We start from the raw sequence: 17,367 nt of genomic DNA on the forward strand, positions 1-17,367 counted from the left end.
GCTTTTGAAGGATAAAGGAGTTACGTACCCTTGTATGACGCTTGTTTTTCTTCGTTTGGTTGGGACGAATGGAGGGATGAATCGTCTCTCAGACGCACCAATCCACTAAATGTAAATCTCAAGTTTTACCGCAACGACACTTCACAGAATTATTACTGATCTCAACGATACTTGGATATTCTTGGGTAAAATAATAAAGAAAACACTCTTCGTTCAGTGTTGTTATTTGCATTACAACCACGCCGTGACTTCTGCTATTACTTTTCTTTTTTTGTTTTGAACACTACAGTCAAACGTTTCTCCCTTTTTTTTTTTTAATCAACAGGTATCGGTCTACGATCACGTAAAGAACACTCAAAGCGTCGCACGTATCTTCAAGCCTTCACTGCGCACTTAGAAAAGACCGTCAACGTTCCGCCGCTGCTCCGGCTCGACTGAATTTCTCGAGTCGAGTCGACGCCGCTTCGAACCAGAAAAACAACGGTGAAGGAAAGGTGGGGGGGATTCGGGAATTATACGCACTCCGCACGCATTATACACCATGTAATGTGTGTTACGGTTGTGCCATTGATGCAGCGATGTAGATGGATATTATCTCAGCTATAAGAATCGGAAGAATACTTACGGAGAATTAGTCGCAGGACTTGCTGACGAAGAGTCGACGATGATGACGATGAGATCGAGGGAATTCAATGCTCCATAAATCGCCCGCAGAGGAAAAGATGCTGTAGCCTTGTTCTTGGCAATCGAAACGAGAGTTAAAATTACCGTAAAAATGACGTACCCTGTACGCTGCATGGACTAGTTTGAGTTTTAACGTACGTACGTAAGTTGTACCTACCATGCGTGATCGGGTGAAGACGTGCTGCTGGCCTGCGGATCCTCTGTATTATATTATAACATGCTAGCTTTGAACAGAGAGAATGTTTTGACGTTTGCGATTTATAGGTTGTGATGAAACAAAGTGATTTTGTAGAAATCGATTTGCTTAGAATCAATTGTTTTATGTTAAATCAATAATTTCTTAATTGTTTGTAATATCCTCTCTAAGAAAGTTGCGATAATAAAACCTTATTTTATTCCTTTATAACCGTGAGTTCTTTTAACCACTATAAATTGATGAAATATCGTATATTTACGTTTATACGTACGGGAAACCTGATGATGATAAAGCAATAACGCTCGTTTTGGAATAAATAAAATACTTCAGACGATATTTTGATCAACGGGAAAACGTGATATTTAGAATAATAGCTTGTGGAATTCCATGATCAGGCTGTTATACTTGCAATAAGTTTTAAAGTACAACTTTATATTTTTGTTTTTCTTTAATGAATATTTATATATGTATGTATGTATTTACAACTACGTGGTTTCTGAAATCTTCCTTTCCCCAAGTAGATTCAGAAATTGTTACAGATCTCGTATAATCTGTATCTGCATCTCGCCCTCTAAGTACAGCACTAAATCTATGCAACATGTTATCTTTAAAAAATTTAAGATAAATTTTGAAGTTCTCAACATTATTTGTAACAGCTGTAACGCTATAGATTTGAAAGATTATTACTGGACTTTCCACAATTGTCAAGTAACGTAATCATACTTGAATATATTTTTTTTTCAAATCAAATGATAAGATATTATGCACTGGAATGGACATGCATCAATTAATCCCAAAGCACGAGAAAATAAATTTTACTTTGGTGTCACAACCGGTGTATTCGTCACTCCAACACTGTTCAATACTGCCAGTCCATCTGTGGGATGTAATCTGACTTCAGCTTGCCTCAGCGAAAATTTGCTCATGTAATTATTCATTTCGGCCTTTTTATGCTGCATTATAGGCAACGGTTTACACGCTGATGATAATTTTTGCACAACGGAAGCTCGTGCTGCTGCTTCCGATTTATTCTCCAGGTCGCTTTCGGTTTCTCCGGAAGATTGCTGCTGGTTCGATTGCTTTTTCTTTAGCGTTTTCTGGGCTCCGGTTACTCCAGTAGCTTTGTGGATCGCCGAATCCTTGCGGATCACCTCAGTCAAGTCGTAGATAAAATCATCATTTACCGGCTTCACGCGAATTCGCGTCGGCCGCTTTTTCGGCTCCTTTGTACTCGAATTATTGCCGCTCTTCTTCCAATTGTCCTCTGTGCTGCTCCTAGTATCCTCGTCACCGTTAATTTCCGCTGATGAATCTGTAGTTTTGCAACTCTTGGTTTCTAATATTAGCCGATGGATTTCCGGGTCGGGTCGCGGCTCCGGTTCGCCCTCTGCTGTACCGAATATCACTTCCATTACCATCTTCCGAAGATCCGGATCCTTGTCAAGTCTACTTCGCGTTTGCTGCGGCGTTTCTTCTGGGCTTGAATCGCTGCTTTCACCTTCGTGTTCGCTTGGATTTGGTTCTCGTGGATGTTCTTTAGCTAAAAATGGAAGAAAATTTAGGCGGTTATTAACCGTAAGCGATTGAAATCAATCATATGAAATATGACAAAGTGAATAATCAAACCTGTTGCAGTTATGTCCTCATCGACTGATTTTTCAATGGGCAATTTGATGTCCTTTGCGCCAGTTTTATCCCGCAGATACTCGACGCTGTTGGAATTGCTCGTAACTTCAACCACATCGACTTCTTTGGTCGGTGGTGACGTGACTTCAATAATATCTGGATCAGGATTATTTTCACAAGGATTGGATAGATCCATCATAATTTGTTGGGCAAGAGCACTTTGATCAGGTGGGATCTGAATGACCATATCCGCAATAACGGCTCTGTTGTTCTTGGCATCGTGTACTTTGTTGCAATGCGCTACGCAATCACATTTAACAAAACATTTGAAGTCGCAAAGTCTGCAGCGGTATCGATTCCAACCTATATGGATAGCCATGTGTCTCCTTAAGTTTGTCATCGACGTGAATTTTCTATGACACGGTAAGCACTGAAGCTTTCGAACATTTGCAATCATCGCTATTCGATTCTCCATTATTTTCATATGATCCGTGCTAAATGTTTGCTTTTCACTGCTCGGTGGCACTGACGTCATGACATTTTCAGATTTATTAGAAAAATTTGTGGATTCTGAGCTATTCGATAAATCTTTTGAGGAATTTTTCAAGAGGGCGATTCTTCTCTTTTTGGGGCCGAAACTTATGGCGACTGTCCTGGCGTCGTCCATGCTTGTAAATATAATTTCGGGGGAATCTGGTACCTTGTTGGCAAGTGCTTGTTCCTCATCGGTTTCGATCGCCTGACCTTTATCAAATACAGAATTGGCAGATAGGAATGAATCGCTGTTCATTGAAATCTTGCCAAAATTATTCCCCATCATTTCCCAGTCAGCGTTGCTGATTCTGGAAACATTCTCTACTCGTATCGAGGTCTCGTTATTACTGATCAATTCCAAAGGCGATTCCTCTAAGCCCACACTCGAGGTGTCGACCAAACTCTGGATGCGTGGCAATTCGATTTTTTGTGAAACCTGTTTCTCGTTACTTTGAGAACTTCTCACAGCATGCTCAGGTGTGTTTTTACGCGATGGCTTACTATCGCTCGGTTGGTCAATTGGCGAAGGCGTTTTTTCTGATCTCGTAGCCTTGATCGCTGTAGCTGCTTCGTTACAGGCAGCTATTCGCTTCTGGCACGACTGTGAGTGAGAGACCAACGCTGCTCTTCTGTCGAACCGTCGTCCACAACCGCCGCAGCGTTGAAGTTCTAGATCGGACTCAAAATGATCCATCCATTCCTGTAAACCAGAAATGAAAGTTGTTGAATAAAAAGTGATGTGTGAACTTTTGTCAATTACTAAAGTCAGGTTAGCTATATAATTTAGTTTTGAAAATCCCATAACTTTTCCCTGTTTGCCCGACCTGATAATGACACTTTTTGTCATTTCTTACTTCAACATATCATATTTTGTAATGTTCCTCTGTATTTTTAAAAATGTTAGAGAGTTAAAGATAGTTAATAAAAGACAGAAGGTTGTGAATTCTGGTGTATATGAAGTTCAGGCCTTCAATATACATTGTTCACATTGTTATAAATAAATATTGGTAATCGAGGGATTGCGATGAGTGACATAAGAATGCTCGGACCAATAAAAATTACGAACAGCTGATTAAGACTGGTACTAGTCGAAAAATTAGAGATTACATTGAACGCCATATTTAACAAAATTTCCCAAAACAACTGAAAGGATTTGCTAAAATAATCTAAAATTTGAGTGACTTAATTACTTTGAAAAAATACGTATAGACTAAATATCGAAACTGGAGCTTGAAGCGAAGATTTTCAGCCTTGGTATAGTTTTTGATTCAACTTTCTACTTGCAATCGACACAAAGTTACAGGGTTTCAAAGTTGGAGCTTTTTTCGGTCAAAAACGGCAGCGCCCGTTGATTGTTTCCACGAGTGTATATTTACTTGAGTAGTGTTGCTTGTCTCCTGCAGTGACACGCTCAAAGATTTCGTCATGGCATTTTCCTTCTCTATATCTTCAGCTCCAGTGGTTTCCTTGCGGAAGGCCTTTTCCTGTATTTGAGCGCGGAGTTTTCTCACCTGCTCATTTGATTTTCTGTGAACTGCAATTAAGGCTTTACATGATGCTCCAATGCCGTATAATAAAATCTCTTGCAAATCAATGACCAAAAAACGAACCAGAGTGAAACTTCGGTTTTTACCTTTGAAAAGGTGCCGATAAACGCTCCAAGTATTTGCAAATGTACTATTACAGCAAGGACACGGATAACATTTCCGATATGAGACGTGCAAAGACTTCATGTGGTAGGTCAACGTCTTCCTGGTAGCAAACTTTGCGTTACCTTAAATGAATGAAAAATATTTCAAGGGTTATAAAAACGAGTTATATTCATCTCTAGTAGGTAGTGAGTAACTCAACGATTAGTACTATTATGCAAAATTTTAATCGCAACACTTACACACTGAGCACACTAAGCTCTGAGATTTTGATTCCGCGCTTTCCGCTTGCTCATCGTCACTGCCGTATATCTGCAATGGACTGTCGCTCTTTTCCAGCAGATTCGTGTCCATGGTTTCATCTTTAGAATAAACGACTGCAGTATTGCGTCCAATCATGTTTTGCAGCTCTATGATCTGCGAAAATCGAAAATACGCCCATTATCCAGATTATTGCTGCTGCCTTATTTATTTTTTTATTTATTTGTTAATTAACCAAGTTACATAGTAATGCATACAATACATTTTAAGAAATCTATCATATGCTGCAGAATTGTGAGCATCAATAAAAAAAAATAGCTCCAAAAATAAAAAAAAATAAATAAAAAATTACATAATAATAATCAACAGACTAATACTATATCAACTAAAAGTTACAGAATACGACATGTCTGATATTATACATTACAATTTTATATCTTTTATGGCCTGTAATAGTGTTTTCCTAAAATTTTTTTAATTGAGTTTTATATTGCGGTAGTTTATTATAATAAAAATTGGTTAAATATTGAATACCTTGTTCTGCATATTTTATTATCAATCTCTACATCTCAACGCAAATTTTTATCCATTGTAATATACAAGTCGTCCGAATTTTCATTTCTTACCTGAGCTTTCATAAGATCGGCAGCTTGCAACGCTGACGACTGAGGAACAACGTTTGCAGTCTGATAAACAGCTGTTTTGCTTGTGTCTATTGGCTCAAGGACGATTTCCTGGTTCAACTTATTCATCTCAGGTTTGAGCTTTACTCTGCGATTTGGTAGCTTGGACCTCTTTGGTTCGCTGTTGAACTGCGATAGATCTTCGTCCTCCTCATTGTATTGTTTTTTCTGAAGCATGTCGACAACAGATGTGAGATCTTTCTTCAAGGTATTTCTGACAACTTGACTGCGAAGTATTCGAATGTTGTCATCTTCTTCCTTGCATTCAGCATCCTCTGCCAATTCGGGATCGAACATGAAAGCACCGTTCGATATCTGTAAATGATTTGCTTTCAACTTTTAAGGCTCGATGTTTGTGAAATGGGAAAGATTGATTTACTCACGATGTGGTCATTGTGACTACGTCTGAAAAGAGCGATGTTAAATTTTTCCCTGCAGTAAACCCGCTTGTGCGATATGAAGTTGGCCAGACTTCTGAACAGACTGCGGCAAACTCTGCACTCGTATACAACGTCGCATTCGTACGCTAGCATGCTTTTCACCTCCTCGCCACCAACTTCCAGCAATTTTGTAACTTGCAACAAACTCGAAACGCTAATGTCGATCGGTTTGCGCAATTGGGATAAGTCGGGATTGGAAATATCCGCAGATTCTTTATCTCCAAATTTAACCCTCCCAAATTTCCCGTTGTTCTTCCTCGTTTTGGTTCTCGGTTTTACAGACTTCATTTTCTTAAAGCATACAAACAACAGACAATGTAGAAAAAGGCTGATATTTGAATTTGTGTCAAATACCATATGCCGATCAACACACTGTGTAAAAGTTTTTTTTTTTATCAATTGGAAACTAGTCAAAGTTCGGTAAAGGGAATAAATTATAGCCATTGTTTATTTCTGATCCAGCATTTCTACTCATAATCATGTAATAATCCAATCTTAACTCTCATGAATTTCTCGACTTGACGGTTACGTTCAACTGTTTCTCAAATCTGGGTAATCAATTTCAATCCCAATATTTGTAAAGGTTATATTTGCTGATAGTAATGATCACAGGCTTAGAAATAAAGGTAACAGAGCAGCCAGAGGTGGGTGGAATGACTGACCATTCACGAATGTAATTTAAAGTGGGGTGTACAGACCGATATCAAAACTTAACAACGTCATTGCAGAATCTGCAGGTTTCTAATAAGTAAATTTGACTCTCCCAAACCTTGCACTGATTCTCTAGATCTTATGGCTCTATTTCTTAGCCCTTGTTTGCTGAAAACAGTAGTAATCAAAACTTATTGTAAAAAATGGCCGATGTGTGAAAACATAAGGGAACAAAAATGCGGCTAAACATGTGACAATTGATGTCTAGAGTAATTTTAAGTCAGATAAAGTTTGCTGAAGAGGAATAAACGAGTTCACTTGATTCCTACCCTAAATTCTCTATGCGAGTTACGATTATCTTAGAAATTTGATGTCTTGACGGTTACGATGACTTGTTTCTGACCTTAGAAAAATTATTATTTTTTAACATTTGAAACGTTACATCAATCATCTATAGGATTGATCAACTTTCTGGAATATATGGAGAGTTGAAATTAAGAAGAAATTTGCCGACACAGAATGCAAATTGCAACAAATGTTTGTACACGTCTTTATCGAAGCAGGACAAGGTCGACGTGATTCTAGATGGTGGGTGGAAAGATTGAGGCGGAGAATCGACGCGTTCATCCTACACTCTTCTAGAGTGCTCAAAAACTAAATTAAAAACATTCTGTGGAAAATGATAGAGTGGATTTGATGCCATGGATAAATGGGGTACACCGATGCAAGAATAGCCAAAGTGCGGTGCGCTTGGAACTGCGACCAGATTGATCAAGGGGTTAAAACTAATGGAAGATTTAGAATTTAGCGAAGAATCAAAGTGTTGTTGTTACCGGGGATGTAATTTAATCCGAATCGAGTCTAGTTGATAAAAATCAAGAATCACCCCCTGATTAAGGGGGCTAAAAACATGGTACGTCTCTCCTTCGTTTTAGACCATGAAAATCGATATTACGGTACGAAAAAGAAGCGTATATCAATTAACGGGGATTATATTTACCGTCGTAAAACCGTCCCAGGTCACTCCGTGAATAAATGCCTTATATATCGATGATATATTTTATTGTAACGTGCGGTTTCACTCTTCGATAGCCTCCATTTTTAGACGAAGGTTCGGATGTTGCCCGTTTGCCGGAAATAAATAGGCAGCACTTTGGCCAAACGATCTTCATTGCGTGCAGAAGTGTTACGGTACCTCTGTACGAATATTTGTATCCCTGATTCGCACCGCCTAAATTCTTGAATATTGCAGATTTAAACACATGACATACGATGAATACCCTTTCTCGAGGAACTTTGCTAACGCGGGTATGAATGACGGCTTGTTTTGTCACGATTAACCTACAAGTATTTATATATCGCTTTGCTGTTTTAGATCGCTCATTGCTCTTTTGCTGACCATTATTTGCCCTTGTTTCACATAATTTATGAATTTCATTTTTCAAGGTCACGTCTTCACTTCTCGCTCCGAGGTCGAATCTGAGACAAATTACCCCGACGGTTTGTCTCCTCGAATTTGATCACCGAACAGCCTCGATATCCACAGCGAACAAACAAAGTCAGAGCGTATCGCAAGCCTCTGATATTCAAAGTGTTGATGCTAAGGATGGTTTTGTTAAGAGAATCTTCAAGAAGTACAATTTATTTAATCTGGCTGAGAGTGTAAGAATGCACGACATTTTCTAAATGTACTTATATCGGACTAACCGTGCAGTAATCGAACGGAACTTTTACCTTTTATTAAATGTTATTCCGATGAAATGCAGTGTTAATTATTTTACAGAAAGTCAAATACTGCAGTTACCTACTGTACGAATCTATAGCAGACAATATCAATTACGCCCAATTTTTCAAAGGTAAACGGGAAAATCGATAATGTTTAAAAATAATATTTCACATATATGATGTACTACTGATGTTTGCAATGATATTCCTTTATTTGCAGAATTCAATATGAAAGATACATATTATTCGTGGTTCTTGATAACAGAGCTGCATGTATGGATGTTGATGACGAGAGCGATGGCTGAAAACGAACATGGCAGAATAGCTAGAAATTCTGTAGTTGAAGCGATGTGGGGAGATGCCAATTGCAGAGCTAAGGAATTATGGGTGAGTTAAGTAAAAGCAAGAGAAAATGAAGATTGTTCATTTGTTGAAATAAAACAAAATTTCTTTATAGAGTGAAAATCCATCCGGCGTTAGGATGCACCTGCACGAATTGTCCGAACAATTCAATTGCGCTATAATCGGATATGACGAAGGTGTCAATGGGGACGACAAAGTATTGGCTGGAGCAATATGGCGAAGAATATTCCAATTAGAATGTAACGATCCTGTGCTTTTAGAGAAATTATTAGTCTATATCAGAAAGCAGGTATTTATAAATCATTAAATTTTTGTAGCTAAATTGTTGTCCTTTCATTAATGTTAATGATTAACGTATTGTTTCAGATGACACATCTCGACAATACACCGAGAAAGGATTTATTTGATAAACCTAAGCTCAAGTGGCTGCCCCTCGTGGATCCTTAAATATGATTGAAAATAGCGCAAGGTATTTTCTTTTCATTATTACAGAGATTTTATAATACTTGTACAAAGTCATAATATGATTTTCTTCTTTCAATTGACAACTGTCAATTAGCGTGTGTATATATAGGTATAATAAATAATTACAAGGAATAACGGTGTCAAGTGTATTTGCAATGATGAATATATTCGTATGTATACAGAAACTGTGAATGCCGAAATATTCGATATACAATCACAGAAGTTACTCATTTCATCGATACCATGTTACCATTGCAGACCGATTATATACTGTGAATGAGCACTTTGCTTGTTACGCCAAACTGGTGAAGTAATTACATTGAGTACTGTCGTCAGCAACCGCAGTAACAATCTTGCAGAGTTGATTGGTGAGACAACTATCGCTGCAGCCGCTTTCCAATCCTGGGTCTGATTGTTTCACGTAATGACTGTAGAATAATAAGTAAGATAAATAACGAAAACACACTTATAATTGATCACATCACTGTATGAACACCGTTACCCGTAGTAAGTTGAGATAATAGAAGAATTGTACGCCATTCGAAGCACTAAGTCATTCAATGAACTCAGCGAGAGGTCTTCAAGCCCATACTGGTCTTTGAAAGAGTAAGACTTGAACCAGGTTGGATTTTTATCGGGTGATTCATTGGCCAAAGTTAAATTGTAGATCCAAGTGTCGACATCTTCGATTGCCTGCATATTCACATGAAAAATGGTATTTGATGAATTTTTGTCCACTTGCACAATGAATACGACAAACAATAGACTCACATAGTTGTTGGCATTAACTGAGTAAACTTTGTAATTTGGATTAACGTCGCTATATGTCGAGATACTGCCGCCGTTCCAAGCCACTCTGATGGCTTCGGTTGTGTCTTCCAAGTCGTAGATAACGCGGATCTCATCGTTGTGGCTGTGCCCGTTAAACTCAGCCGGTATAATGTGAGCAAACCGGTTGATGATCTTTCGATACTCCCTTCCCCACGTGTATTGGCAAGAGCCGGTACCAGGAGGCACATGCGCCAGAATGTGAACAAACTCTCCATCTATCTCTGCTTGGAGAAGGGTATCGGCCAGCCATTTCAACTGACCACTCGGATCTTGCGGCTCATATAAAAGCCACCTAAACTCATACAATTTCTTACGTATTATTTCGTATTCACCCAGAAATTGTTGAGGGAAGCATTCTTTATATTAATAATAATTTTGGGCTGTGTCATCTAGTGGTAAAATACTGCGTTACTCTAAGTGGATCATATTTAGTTTTAAAAGACCTTTTTCATCGTACTTTTCATAGTACATCGATTTCTTGTGAAGTAACTGAAGTTTCACAGCTTGCACTGCGTTTCCTATATTCCTATATTCCCGTAAGTGACACAAAACAATTTGTTCTCATTTGTTCCCAATTAGACTTGATACGAAATTTTCATTTCGAATGTCGATAAGTGCATTTGCTACTTTTGTTAAAAGTCACAATTGCTAATGCAGGCAATTGAATTTCAATGTGTTTCGTGCTATATATATATATATAGATATCTTGGCATGAAAAACGTCACAAGTGTGTTATTTTCAATCCGTTGTATAAGTTAATTTTTTTGTGCAAATAGAAAAAAAGAATACAATTTTTTTTTTGTGAACTAGTTAAATACATAATAATAAAAAAAAATTTCAAATAGGCTTTGGCCTAATCACTTACCAGTTGTAAACGTAACAGATATTGTTGTTCAGAGCTATGATTCTAAATCCCGTTTTCGGCGATAGTGTGTAGTAACCGCCCTCCAGAATTGTAGAACGCGTTGACTCTGGCAACCATCCGTATTGAATCCAAATATCCGCTGACAGCTCATAAAGCCATGTAGTGGACACCTCGTACTCATCATCAGTTACATCGGAAGGTGCAAACCTGAAGACAGTGACAAGTTAGTTCCGCCAAAGCCTGAACGAAAAGTCGTAAAACTTAATTAGAAAGAAGTTTTTTAAATCTTACACATTGGTCGGATTTGGCTCATGGTTTCCAAAAATAGGATAAACCGGCACACTTCCGAAGGTTTCGTATAATTGCTTGAATGTTTTGTTTATGGCCTTGATGTTACCTTCTCTGGTAGTCTCCCAAACTCCATGATCTATGATGTCTCCAGTAAAGTAAACATACTCTATCTCCTGAAGGAGATTAGATGAGTTGGCAACAATCTTATCATGCGTATTAGATAAATCTGTTCAATTCTTACTTGTTCCTGGCTCTTAATCTGGTCTAGTGCATCTGTGATAGCGTACCAAGGTGAATCACAATCGTTATAATCTCCCCAATAGCCAGCGACAGCTCCGCTCGTATTTGTATCATTCTGACCTACACGGCAACACGTCGGTTCGTCACAGTATGCGTTACCATAAGCTTCGTAGACCGGATCGTAATGAGGGTCAGATATTTGGACAATCCTGAATGTCTCTTTAGTTTCTTCCGATGATATGTGCACCGGTTCTCCGTCGTCCACTTCGACTGTCCATTCAAATTCCTCATCTGTCAATGGGCAAGAACTACTTTGAAGCACTATGCCACAAACAGATTCAGCGGCAAGATTTGGCTTATGATCGACAATGTAGAACGCAATAGGCTGTAAATAAAAATAATCATAGTTTAATCTTCAATCGTTTATGGTTATACAAAAATTTTATCGACAACAAGTTTGATCATGAACTCATCATTGAATGTACAACTACTCACCGCATTTAATTCTATAACTCCACGGCAAACGTCTTCCCCTTCAATGTTCAGATTGACACAAAGAGTGGTGATTGTACTTATGATTGTCTCTTCAGCCAATCCTATTTTACGGTAACCCATAATAACGTTCACTAGAGATGTGCATAACGTGCACGTAAGGGATGATCTTTGTTCGATATAACTGGTCAAATCAGTGCTTCGTGTAAGAGTTGGAAAAGCCAATTCGGCTAAGTACACCTTAAGCTTCTCTGTGACTACTCCGGTCTTTGCTAATACATCAACTTCTGCGGTGATTGCTGCTACAAGCCTCTCTAGAACATTCAAAATTAGTTTCAAAGGAAAAGGATGAAAGATTACTTAAATTGCTACTGATCGTTATTTTGTTGCAGTATTAATTATTATGAGAAAAAAAATAAAATTACTCACCTTCAGCAGTAGAAATGGTATTCGACACCACATTCTGTACGAAAAGGGTTGTTGCAATAGCAACGAAAAGCCATGAAAGCTTCATGTTGCCACAGAAATGAGACACTCCTCAGATACAACTATCAATATATATTAAACGGAGTTCAACAATAATAATAACAATGATTACCAACACTTCAAGTGGATTAGCGCATAATAGGTTCCACACCCTCATCTGCTGATTTTACACAACATATCATGCTACATTCGCATGGAATTGTCATTCATTCTTGATAATACCGCCAGATATTATGACGACTCGTTCGTCCACGTTGATGATTATTTATTGATAATATACACCTGTTTCTGCAACAGCCTGATAGAGATTGATTATCAGAGCAAAAAATCTGTTGTTGTCACTCCGACACTTGAATTTTTGATTGGAAATATTGATCACGTTTAAATCACTGATACTTGATTGTATCACTTGTTATACAAGTAAACGTGAATTTAGAAGCTCGTATCAGATGCCTTTCATTCAACAGGATAGGTAAAACTTGTTCATAAGTAGGATTACAAATTGACTCGATTAAATCGCTTATACATTAAACCCGTTTTTTAAACCGGTAAATTTAAGTAGGGGTCTTAAAATTAGCAGATTCCACTTTCGCACAGCCAAGTATTATATTTGTAACCCACTTTCCATCAACATTCATAAATATATTTCCGTACTTTTGCAATATATGAAAAAAGTAAGTTCAGTGCAATATAGGAATCTTGTCTTCACATTTTATTCTAGCTACAAGAAAATTATAAATTTGTCAACGTAAGTAATGCTTAAATTTATAGCTTATCTTGAAGTGAATTTATCAGCAAATATGAAAACAATATTCAATGTTTTTTTTCAACCTATTTTAAAGTTGTGTGTACATCTGTAATATACATAAGGAGGTAATAATATCTGTATTGTTACGTTTTATTGATAGACCTCAGCCATGTCGGTATCATCTATCACAAGATCGTCGAGCATTTCTTCAAGAGTAATTTGTGGAATGCTTGGATCTATTTCGTCTGTGTCTACAGGCATCTGCTTGCTGGCATCTCGGAATATATTTATATTCTGTCTCATTTCTGGGTCTTCTTCTAATTCATCCAAAAACTCGTTGTACTCACTGGAAGTATGGTTCAATTGAATGCTCAAAAAACAGTATACCGTAATCTAAGTAATGATAATAAAGAGGTTCATACTTGTTCTCCGTACTCATGCTGACCACCTCTTCAGCCAAGTGTTTCAGTTTCCATACTCTGGCTCGACGGCGTGCCAATTTATCATGACCATAGAACTTTTTCACTAGAATTACATCAGGGATCAAATCTCCATCTAGTTTTTCAAAATTCGTATCATTTATGTTGCTGTCTCCTACTGCATATCTGAAATTCAAATATCATAGCGCAATAGTTGCAACAATTTGTTCAATGTCTCAGATGTAAGAATAATTGAGCTTAGATCAACATACCCAAGAGCAGAATCCCCCGGTTTAAGGATGTATCCCAAATGCGTTCGCGTGTGAATAGTGTTTTCGCTTATTCCAAGCTCTGAAGCTTTGACAAGCCAAACGTCTGATACAACGTGCTGAATAGTGAATAAGGAAAACGATAACTCAGAAACTAAACATTTAACGAGTCTAATGAGGATTTGATTCATTGATTCAATTTATTTACCTTATTAGATACTGCGCCTTGCCCAGGAAATATTTTTTTATCTTTCTCTTTTATCGGCTCAATATCAATTACCACATACTCTGTAAGCTGCTTTGGATTGCAGATACTGTTGAACGGATATCGCCAATACGTTGTAGCATTAATTTCTGCGACTGTTAAAATTTGCTGAATTAATGGAACCGAATTATTTCCATTGAATGTTTTTTACTCAGTGTCACTTACTTTGTCCTGATGAAACGTCCATGAGATGAATAACGTTAGTTGTTCTGTAAACAAGACAGATTGGACTGATGTTTCCCAAGTGATGTGTTAATTTCTTAGGTAGACACACCAGGCTGTCTTTAGATATGGGTACAATTTCTACGCTGCAATGATAAGAAGTTTACTTTTTTTTTAAATTCCACTTCAGAGAAGTGGTGGAATTCAGGTTGATAAAAACAATTGCTCTACCTGAATGTGAACTTGTAGTTATAAACATTACTATGAATATCGTGTGAAATTAATTTCTTTGAGTGATGAGAGCGACAAGGCAATACTGCACCAAGGAAATCGATCATCTTTCGCGCTGCACTTTCATTGGCATAGTAAAAATCCAGACCATCTAAATAAAACCACATATTTTTTAATCAGCTTATTTAGTTCACATGGAATCAGCAAAACGTACAAAGGAAGAATATCACTAAAGTTCTCGATTTTTACCATGAATCGGCTTGATGCCCAATGTCTGATCATGAGCTTTGTGCTTCAAAATGAGCTGCTCTAAGTAGAAAAATGTTTTCTTATTTATCGCTTTTTGTCGTACTTGTACCTGGAATAAAAGACCTCTTTCCTTACTATTTATACTTGCATCTGTGATTTTTTAAAATTAAATATTCAATGTCTGAGTATATGTATATTAATTAATAAACCTACAGAGGCACGCCAGTAATCTTGGGCCTCACTGCGATGGCAATCATCACACATCTGATGATTGACTACATATTCGACAACAAACACTTGTTGCAGAACGGTACCACCCATCACCTCAGCGTGAACAGTTAGTTTGACCTAATTTGAAAACATCAACAAAGTGTATCACATATGTTTTTTCAAACGAAATTGGCATTTAACATAATTGGTGCGTTAATTATTAACTATTCATACTTTCAGTCTCTTTGAGTGGGGTTCTGTCCAGATAAATCCGGCATCTATGAGTTTAACACGATTCAAACCCTTCAATTTCTTGAGACACAAAGATAGGAGCTCACGAGATTCTAACGCTGCGTGTATCCATTCAGCAGGAGGCTGCAAGTACCTGTTTATCATTTTTGTTTAATATTGTCCGATCTCATTGACTATACATGTGAATAATTCTGCAGTCTCTTGCACTATGGTTGTTCTCTTACCTTTCGCATCCCTTGCAGAAATGCAATGTCGCCTGTTTGGGGATACCGTCGGTTATATCAACTCTTGTTCGCAAACAGGCGACACACATGTTGGCTGGGTTTGGTGAGATCGGTACTCCGCATTCACAGCATAAGCTACGAAGGAACACAGTAATATTATAAGTTGAGCAAGTCATTTGTCATGGTAAGAATTCAAAGCAACGGAAATACAAAGAATGCTCATAACATTATTGGTTAAGAAACCCTTTCACTCACATGTGTGCCGCGGATTCTTTCGGCATAGCCGATTCATCGATGTATTCCATTTTCGATCAAAGAACTGGATTCGATCGCAACCTTTTAGAAAAGAGAACTCCAATACCCTTTTTATTTAACTGAAAGCGGTAAGTTGGAACAATCAAAACTTCACCAGCACGTGCTCGGTCATCGGAGTGCATCGGACCACAATAGGCAGGTAACGTTTCGTTAGTACGCAGCGATGCTGCTAATTAGCGCGAAAATCGTAACGTGACCAAAAGATGATCAGAGTCGCTCATCTACAAGCAGCATACTCTTAAGCCATATCTCCTATACACCAATGCTGACCACGGTCTTACATATATATATATATATATATATATATATATATATATATATATCAGTGCTCTTATCTGTCCATAGACTTTGAAAATTGTAAGGCTATCTCACTCTGACCAATAATTTGGTTCGAATGGCGTGTTCCGAAATATACTATCAGTAGTGTGAAATTACCGCAAGAGAGAAAGCGCTAGTAAAAATCTGAAAAGAACAAGGAAGCGAGATAACTATCGGTGCCGGCATTACATTTTGGAACACGCCTGTGAAAAGTGAAGAGAGACTTCTTGGAGGAATGCCGCGCAAGAACGCGAGCGCGACTGAGGCGTTCGTGTGGACCCGTGGTCCGTAAGTAATTGTGAAAATATTCCCGGTTTCAAGAGACTGAACCAAAGTTAGAAAAAAAGAAAAAGAAGAGTTAAAAATTAGTCGTTTAAGAAGTTCATTGAAAGGAAAAGGTGTAGAAGTGTTGTAAAATGCTGGGGGACATTTGTGTGCGTAGCGTATTGTTTGACAGTGAGTATAATACGCGTGTGCGACGAGCTTGTGATAAAAAGTAAATACGTAGAGTCAGTGATTAAGCGGGGCGCTATAGTATTAGTGTGTCGTAATGATTACTGTACACTCAGCTCGCGGTATTTCTTTTAAAATCATCGGTGCCCAGTTGGAAATGGTTGGGAATACCTATGCTGGATTGTCGGCGAACCGCGGCGAGGATGATGCAGTCTAGTTATACCGCTCTGCTTGGATGCTCTGACTTGCGATGCCCACGGTTGTGATAGTTTTTCTGGCATAGTCGTTGGTTTGCACTCTGCACACGCAGACGCGGCATCAACATAACACTATCACCACTACTACCAACAGCACACCACCTTTAATCATCAGGGAGAATAATCGCGGGTGTTATATCAAACTCTGCACTATAAGAAAATAACTAAATAAACAAGTTATCGAAACATTGACGTATATAAATAAGTACGCAACATACGTAGGAAGTTACGGATCGTGTTGTATGCGTAAATATGAAGTGGTGTCAAGTGTTATTTGATTAGTGCGCGTCGGTGTTTTGACCCTCCCCGCTCCTCACATCCCCTCCTGTGTAACCCCTCCCCGCCCGCACCGTGACGCTCAACAAACACCTTCGCACATCTCAGTGCGTGTGTAAGTGGTGTTAAATCCATCCGTGAATCGCGGACGTGCGTTGGTGAGATTTTCGGTTAGTTTTTATTACCGCGCGGAGGTGTTGAAGGTGCGTAGCCACCTAAAATCAAAACTCATGGTAA

At 38.2% G+C, this 17,367-nt stretch overlaps 5 protein-coding genes across 11 annotated transcripts in view; 1 reads left to right on the forward strand and 4 right to left on the reverse strand.

Moving 5' to 3' along the window:
• LOC124302581 (tetraspanin-1) overlaps positions 1-744 on the reverse strand; it is a 28,616-nt gene extending 27,872 nt beyond the window's left edge. For 3 of the 4 annotated variants that reach the window (XM_046758879.1, XM_046758880.1, XM_046758881.1), the window contains exon 1: positions 29-441. The gene's annotated coding sequence lies outside the window, so the exon portion shown is untranslated. Of the gene's footprint in view, positions 1-28; positions 442-625 lie in introns of those variants that run through there. The other variant, XM_046758882.1, reaches the window with a different exon arrangement.
• Positions 745-1,309: 565 nt separating this feature from the next.
• LOC124302576 (zinc finger protein 800) lies at positions 1,310-7,847 on the reverse strand. The gene is made up of 8 exons (XM_046758871.1): positions 7,725-7,847; positions 6,017-6,364; positions 5,577-5,948; positions 4,932-5,106; positions 4,674-4,814; positions 4,417-4,574; positions 2,507-3,740; positions 1,310-2,420 (listed from the first exon to the last, which is right to left on the reverse strand). Exons 2-8 carry the CDS (start codon positions 6,359-6,361, stop codon positions 1,696-1,698), a joined length of 3,150 nt encoding a protein of 1,049 aa, XP_046614827.1. The 5' UTR covers positions 6,362-6,364; positions 7,725-7,847; the 3' UTR covers positions 1,310-1,695.
• Positions 7,848-7,870: 23 nt separating this feature from the next.
• On the forward strand, positions 7,871-9,676 carry LOC124302582 (ubiquinol-cytochrome-c reductase complex assembly factor 1). 3 transcript variants are annotated; one of them, XM_046758884.1, is made up of 7 exons: positions 7,871-8,032; positions 8,171-8,386; positions 8,508-8,580; positions 8,670-8,836; positions 8,907-9,101; positions 9,179-9,281; positions 9,536-9,676. In XM_046758884.1, exons 1-6 carry the CDS (start codon positions 7,997-7,999, stop codon positions 9,257-9,259), a joined length of 768 nt encoding a protein of 255 aa, XP_046614840.1. In that variant the 5' UTR covers positions 7,871-7,996; the 3' UTR covers positions 9,260-9,281; positions 9,536-9,676. The 3 variants fall into 3 exon arrangements, with proteins under 3 accessions (XP_046614840.1, XP_046614839.1, XP_046614841.1); XM_046758883.1 differs by lacking the exon at positions 9,536-9,676 and having other exon boundaries at positions 9,179-9,409; XM_046758885.1 differs by lacking the exon at positions 9,536-9,676 and having other exon boundaries at positions 7,951-8,071; positions 9,179-9,409.
• LOC124302577 (sphingomyelin phosphodiesterase-like) lies at positions 9,410-12,639 on the reverse strand. Its single transcript, XM_046758872.1, has 8 exons — positions 12,426-12,639; positions 12,000-12,310; positions 11,506-11,889; positions 11,265-11,437; positions 10,974-11,180; positions 10,049-10,400; positions 9,780-9,970; positions 9,410-9,705 (listed from the first exon to the last, which is right to left on the reverse strand). Exons 1-8 carry the CDS (start codon positions 12,508-12,510, stop codon positions 9,570-9,572), a joined length of 1,839 nt encoding a protein of 612 aa, XP_046614828.1. The 5' UTR covers positions 12,511-12,639; the 3' UTR covers positions 9,410-9,569.
• Positions 12,640-13,040: 401 nt separating this feature from the next.
• On the reverse strand, positions 13,041-16,903 carry LOC124302579 (60S ribosomal export protein NMD3). Of its 2 annotated transcripts, XM_046758876.1 has the most exons (12): positions 16,769-16,903; positions 15,767-15,885; positions 15,512-15,646; positions 15,270-15,420; positions 15,039-15,173; positions 14,826-14,934; positions 14,577-14,727; positions 14,349-14,491; positions 14,127-14,278; positions 13,922-14,037; positions 13,653-13,835; positions 13,041-13,576 (listed from the first exon to the last, which is right to left on the reverse strand). In XM_046758876.1, exons 2-12 carry the CDS (start codon positions 15,814-15,816, stop codon positions 13,381-13,383), a joined length of 1,521 nt encoding a protein of 506 aa, XP_046614832.1. In that variant the 5' UTR covers positions 15,817-15,885; positions 16,769-16,903; the 3' UTR covers positions 13,041-13,380. The 2 variants fall into 2 exon arrangements, with proteins under 2 accessions (XP_046614832.1, XP_046614831.1); XM_046758875.1 differs by lacking the exon at positions 16,769-16,903 and having other exon boundaries at positions 15,767-16,015.
• Positions 16,904-17,367: the final 464 nt, after the last annotated feature.

This window comes from Neodiprion virginianus, chromosome 4 (assembly GCF_021901495.1).
Source record: "Neodiprion virginianus isolate iyNeoVirg1 chromosome 4, iyNeoVirg1.1, whole genome shotgun sequence".
Taxonomy (NCBI): Eukaryota; Metazoa; Arthropoda; class Insecta; order Hymenoptera; family Diprionidae; genus Neodiprion; species Neodiprion virginianus.

Coding starts and splice junctions, on each gene's coding strand:
- LOC124302576 (XM_046758871.1), bottom strand. CDS start 6,361: ATGAAGTCTGTAAAACCGAGAACCAAAACGAGGAAGAACAACGGGAAA. Junction 4,815..4,931: donor GAGCTTAGTGTGCTCAGTGT/GTAAGTGTTGCG, acceptor CATTCATTTAAG/GTAACGCAAAGTTTGCTACC. Junction 4,575..4,673: donor TTATCGGCACCTTTTCAAAG/GTAAAAACCGAA, acceptor CCTTAATTGCAG/TTCACAGAAAATCAAATGAG.
- LOC124302582 (XM_046758884.1), top strand. CDS start 7,997: ATGAATACCCTTTCTCGAGGAACTTTGCTAACGCGG. Junction 8,581..8,669: donor TTACGCCCAATTTTTCAAAG/GTAAACGGGAAA, acceptor CTTTATTTGCAG/AATTCAATATGAAAGATACA. Junction 8,837..8,906: donor GCAGAGCTAAGGAATTATGG/GTGAGTTAAGTA, acceptor ATTTCTTTATAG/AGTGAAAATCCATCCGGCGT.
- LOC124302577 (XM_046758872.1), bottom strand. CDS start 12,510: ATGAAGCTTTCATGGCTTTTCGTTGCTATTGCAACAACCCTTTTCGTA. Junction 12,311..12,425: donor TACCATTTCTACTGCTGAAG/GTGAGTAATTTT, acceptor TGAATGTTCTAG/AGAGGCTTGTAGCAGCAATC. Junction 9,706..9,779: donor ATTATCTCAACTTACTACGG/GTAACGGTGTTC, acceptor ATTATTCTACAG/TCATTACGTGAAACAATCAG.
- LOC124302579 (XM_046758876.1), bottom strand. CDS start 15,816: ATGGAATACATCGATGAATCGGCTATGCCGAAAGAATCCGCGGCACAC. Junction 14,492..14,576: donor AACTACAAGTTCACATTCAG/GTAGAGCAATTG, acceptor TTATCATTGCAG/CGTAGAAATTGTACCCATAT. Junction 14,279..14,348: donor GGACGTTTCATCAGGACAAA/GTAAGTGACACT, acceptor AAATTTTAACAG/TCGCAGAAATTAATGCTACA.